This window comes from Pygoscelis adeliae, unplaced genomic scaffold, assembly GCF_000699105.1.
Source record: "Pygoscelis adeliae isolate BGI_AS28 unplaced genomic scaffold, ASM69910v1 Scaffold114, whole genome shotgun sequence".
NCBI classification, from domain to species: Eukaryota; Metazoa; Chordata; class Aves; order Sphenisciformes; family Spheniscidae; genus Pygoscelis; species Pygoscelis adeliae.
In genome coordinates, this window is record NW_008824587.1 from 3,671,157 (window position 1) to 3,676,005 (window position 4,849).

At 60.8% G+C, this 4,849-nt stretch overlaps 1 protein-coding gene across 1 annotated transcript in view; it reads right to left on the minus strand.

Annotated features, from left to right (window-relative positions):
- The window catches only part of LAMC3 (laminin, gamma 3), a gene marked incomplete at its 5' end in the record, with an annotated part of 19,111 nt that extends 14,268 nt beyond the window's left edge, over positions 1-4,843 (minus strand). The window contains 3 exons of the mRNA XM_009322180.1: positions 36-166; positions 359-663; positions 4,690-4,843. Of these exons, the coding sequence (XP_009320455.1) occupies positions 36-166; positions 359-663; positions 4,690-4,843 (590 nt within the window). The remainder of the gene's footprint in view (positions 1-35; positions 167-358; positions 664-4,689) is intronic.
- Between the last annotated feature and the right edge of the window lie 6 nt (positions 4,844-4,849).

The window sequence follows — 4,849 nt, forward strand, 5'->3', positions numbered from 1 at the left end:
ACCCCCCTCCTGCCCCCACCCTGGCTGCCCCTCACCTGCCGCCGACAGAGAAGTCAGAGATGGCGTAGTAGTACGACTGCAGCACCTTGGGGTCCTTGAAGATGTCATCCCCGAATGTGTTGAGCCGGTTCAAGGAGATGAGCAGGTCGGTGACGGTCACCCACTCCTGCAGGGGACATGGGGAAGGCGCCTTGGTGAGGGGTCTGGGCCACCAGCTCCCCACCCCGACCGGGATGCATCCTGCCCCGTTTCACATGGGGGTGCAGGGCATCACAGGCACTTTTACCCGGGGTAGCTGCATTAGTGCACCCAGTCCTGGGGGACCATGCACCCACCCCGCCTCCCGCCCTCACGGCACCTGCAGTGCGGGGCTCCCGTCGAAATTGTAGGCGCTGGGCCGTCCCTCGAGGGTGGAGAAGGCCACGTTGCCCCCGCTCAGTGGGGAGATGTCACTGAATTCGTCAGTGCAGAAGGCCACTTGCTCATCCTCCCCCGGCCGCAGGTAGTGCCGCTGCCTCTTCCCGTAGGTCTTCTCGCAGGACGCGCTGTAGTACTGGAAGGGCACCCAGGGCCCCTCGGCATGGCTGCGCTTGTAGATGGCGAAACTCTCGGGGCGACTGGTGTGAAACTTCAGCCGTACGTAGGTGATCTCGTAGGCTTTGCCTGGGGACAGACCCGCCACGCTGTCACCCTCTCCCGGTTGCCCAGTGGGCATCACAGCCTGCGCCAGGGCTGAAATTATCCCGGTGCCCTGTCCTGCATGGCTGTCAGCATCCCCCTGCTCCCCCTGTGGGCACCGTCCCTCTCTCCCCACCACAGCTAAAAGAGGAGCGTTCTCACGCAAAGCAGAAATCACTGTCCAGCTGCCCTTAACCAGCTCCACCTTGCTGCAGCCCAAACCCCATCAGCCCCAAACGGGCTCTCGCCCCAGTGCAGCCACCCACCCATTGCACGGGTGCACCAGGCGGGTTGCATGGGTGAGGAGCCGCTGCAAAGCCAGGCTCTAACCGGCAGCCGGGGGGAAGAGTCAGGCCCACGGCACTGAGCAGCATCCTGGGGGCAGCGGTGCCACAGGGATGGGGAGGTGGAAAGGGTCAAGGCTGGTCCCTTCCAAGGGAGCCGCGTGCCAGGATCCGGCATCGCTGCCGTCTTTGCCGGGATGAAGACAAAGAGAGGCCACCAATCCCCCAGGGGCGGCCAGCGCAGCTCTCAAAGCGCTTGAAAGAATTAGCAAAAAGGGCAAAAGAAAACACCAAAGTGAACATCAGAACTGCTTAATTGCCAGAGATGAAGGACCAGCTCAAAGACTGGATTGCTCCATAACAGCACTGCTCCTGACAGCGCTAAACAATTAGCTGCAAGGTTTTGGCTTTATTTGAAAAGATAATGAGTTGGGAATGTTAGAGGGGTTATTCCGGGACTAGGAAAACAAGCCTTTAATTGGGCCCATATGAATACTGTCACATATGTGCTGCGACTTTGCTGCGGGGGAGCAGAGGCAGCCCGGCTACCAGCGCTGGGAAAAGCAGCTGCCTCCCATCAGGGATGCAGCGAGCACCCGGCCGAGCACCCGGGGTGGGACGACAGACCCGCCCGCAGCCCACCCGGAGGTGACGAGGGCCAAGAAGGGGCTGCAACCGGGCTGTCCCACCGCCACCGCGCTCCCCTGTGCCTCTCCCCAAATTCACCTACCTGTGGGACCCCTCCAGGCTGGCAACAGCGGGGTTGCCCCTGCCCTGCACCCCGCAGCAGGGGGGACGCCCGGCAGGCTCCGGTTCCCAGGCAGCACGGTCCCAGGGGGGACGTCTACCAAAACAGCGAGGTCGGGGCCGTCGCCTCCCGGAGCAGTTTCCTCTGGGAGAGGAAGGGAGCTCAGCGCTGTGTCAATAAACAGCTCCTGCCCCAAGTGGCCCTGCGGGAGGGGAGCGGGTGGCTGGGCTGGGGGAGCCCGAGTGGTGCCTCCAGCTGGGATGGAAGAGACTCGCTGCTGTGGGGAATCATCCCGAGGGAGCGCGTGTTTTTCCCAGACAGGCCTTTTAGTGAGCCAAATTCTGCTTAGAAAAAAAAAATCCAGAAAATAACCCGGGCTGGTTGTCTCCCCTTTCCTGCTCGGGAAGGTGTGATGTGTCCCAAAGCTGGGTGTGCCGTGGGATGGGGACACCAGGCGGGTGTGCAGGTGGCTGAGGGTGACGGCACCAGGACCCCTGGGATGCTCTCCCAGCTGTGCTGTCCTCCAAACAAAGTGTTCGCCCGCCTCCCGCAGAGCCCAAACTGCAGCTTATACCGCGCCGGGGGCTCCAGGAGGAGTTTGGAGAGGAGAGAGGAGCGTGCGGGATGATCACATCACCTACGTGTCCACAGCTGCCTCTGTTCCCCCCAAACCTCAGCTCCAGCAGCCTGCTGCAGGCTCACATCCCACGGGAAAAATCAGTCAGAGTCACAGATGCAGATACCGCCTGATGTGGACGCTCTGACGTGAGGCACTGGCATTCAGAGAGCTACCCAAGGAGCTCCGGTGCCTGTTGCCTTTGCAAGCCCGCGGATATTCTGGATTCCTCCCTGATGTCTGACAGGGTAAATGCAATGGCCACGGGCGCTCGGGATTATCGATCCGCTCCGAGTCCGATGCACTGTAACGGCATGGCTGAAACCTCACAGAGAAGAGAGATTTAAAGGAAGATAATCTAATTAACGCCAATCAACAGCATGCAGGTAAACACGGGTCTTGTCCAACTCATTCGATATCTTATTTAATAAGCTCCCCAGGTAAACACGCTGGGGAACCTACAAGACGTCTGACTCGGGGCTGAGCAAGATGAGCAGGCTGGCAGGGATGCGCTACGTGGGTTAAAAAACCCAATTACTCGGTGGAGCTCATGAGCAAGGACTCGTCCTGGGCCATGTCCCGGGGGGCTGCAGGGGCCGGTTGGGCTTTTCCTCCGTAACCCAACTGAAAGCATTAAGGTAGCAATAAAAAGGTCTGCAGCTGGGACAAGAACAGGGCCTGGTGGCTATGAGAAAGGTCAGACGGCAATGTGCTGGGCACCAAAATGGCACTTTTTAGCATGGCAAGAGATAGGAGCCATGCAGGAACAAGGGTATATTTGCAGAGGGATGCTCCGGCTCAGGAAGGGATGCAGGGACTGGGGGTGAGGATGAGCTTGGTGCAACGTTATGGCCTTGGATGTGTTAAAGGGAGACAGACAAAAGCAGGGCAGTCACAGGGGCTGGACAAGACTCCACTGGAAACCTGAGCGCGGGGTCCAGCAGGGTCTGCAAAGGAGCTGGGGAAAAGCCAGGAGTAAGGCAGAAACTGGGAAGAAGGCTCGGGGAGCTTGGGCTGGGGCAAGGGGCTGCTGCACACATCAGCGTGCTGGGAGCCCACACATATCCATGTGCCAAGTCGGGACTGGTGGCCACAAACTCGCCTGGCCGTCCCGGAGGGGGCCACCAGCTTCCCGTGCCAGAGGCTAAAAGGAAGAAAATCCAGGCTGGAAGTCACCTGCCTCAGGCAGGGACCAGCCACCGGGGGAACCGGCAGCAGTTTGTTCAGCCATGCAGGTTGCATTCAGGTTGTCTACGCTCCAGGTCAAACACGAAGGAATTTGGGGCGATCTGACAGCCTGCGTTAGATGGGCGAGGGGCCGGCAGATCCCCTCCCGCGGGGCTGGCAGGAGCGGGAGCAGGGAGTGGGGCTGGCAGGCTCCTCCGGCATCGCTTCTCATGCCCGGCAGGGAGCCCAGGATGAGGACCAGATGTCCGCCCGCTCACAGGAGGCTGGGAAAGCGGTGACCTCCGCCCAGCCGGGCAGCTCCTGCGTCCCCGCCGGGGCACGCACAGACCCTCCACCGTCACATCACCCTGACTCCAGCCGCTGGGTCAGCCACCAGCACAGCTCTATGCCACACCGGCACTCGGCTGTCCCCTTACTGGCTCCAACTGCAGCCCTTCCACATGCAGATCGCAGGAGACAGGAGAGAATGGAGATTTTACAGTGCTGGTCAATAGCCAGGATAGTTTAGATGGCAGGAAAACGTTAAAAATCCTTTTTAAGATGCCAGGCATGCCCATGGGTTTAAGTACTCTCCAAACGGGTGGCTTGCACAATATTTAAAACGTAGAGGGTCGGATCCTAGCTGGGGAAGCCTGCGGGGCTGCACGGTGTGTGTAGAGCTCTGCCCCCCCGAGATGTAATGGGCATCCTCAGCAATGCACAGGGGCGAAAGGGCACGGGCTTGGCACCCACAGTGCTCACCCCAGTGGCAAGGCTCTCGCGGGGGGGTCTGTGCCTCCCCCCCGCCTGCCTCCTGCTCCGCAAACTTGCATAATCAGTAAAAAGCAGCCTTGGGGGAGCGGGAGAGCAGACACCCCAGGCACAGCTGGCTGGGAAGTGGCACAGGCTGCTGCAGCCACCGGCATCCTCACCCCACAAGGGACCGGGGTTCGGCTGGTGGACGGGGCAGGCTCTCCCCAGGTCTTTTCAGTGATCTAGCCGCAGTGCTTCGCAGAGGGCATCTCTCTCCTTGCACCCCCTAAAAGCCCTGGGGAGGGTCCTGTCTTTAACCCAAAAGCAGCACCAAGAAGTGCAGGGTGTGGGAGCATCCATCCCCCCAGCCACGTACCCAGGTCTCGATGCACCCACCGCTGGTTTCCCTCGCCGGCACCGCGGGGGCTCCCGCTGGCACTTACCCAGGTGGAGGGTGATGTTGACGGAGTTGGGGTGCTGGATGCCGAAGGCCATGGACTGGCTCTGCCACCAGGTGCTCTCCTCCTGGCTGTGGAAGTCGGTGAGGAAGGAGGCGTTGTGGTGGTGCCGGGGGTCAGCGGCATCGCAGCGGTGGCACAGGGC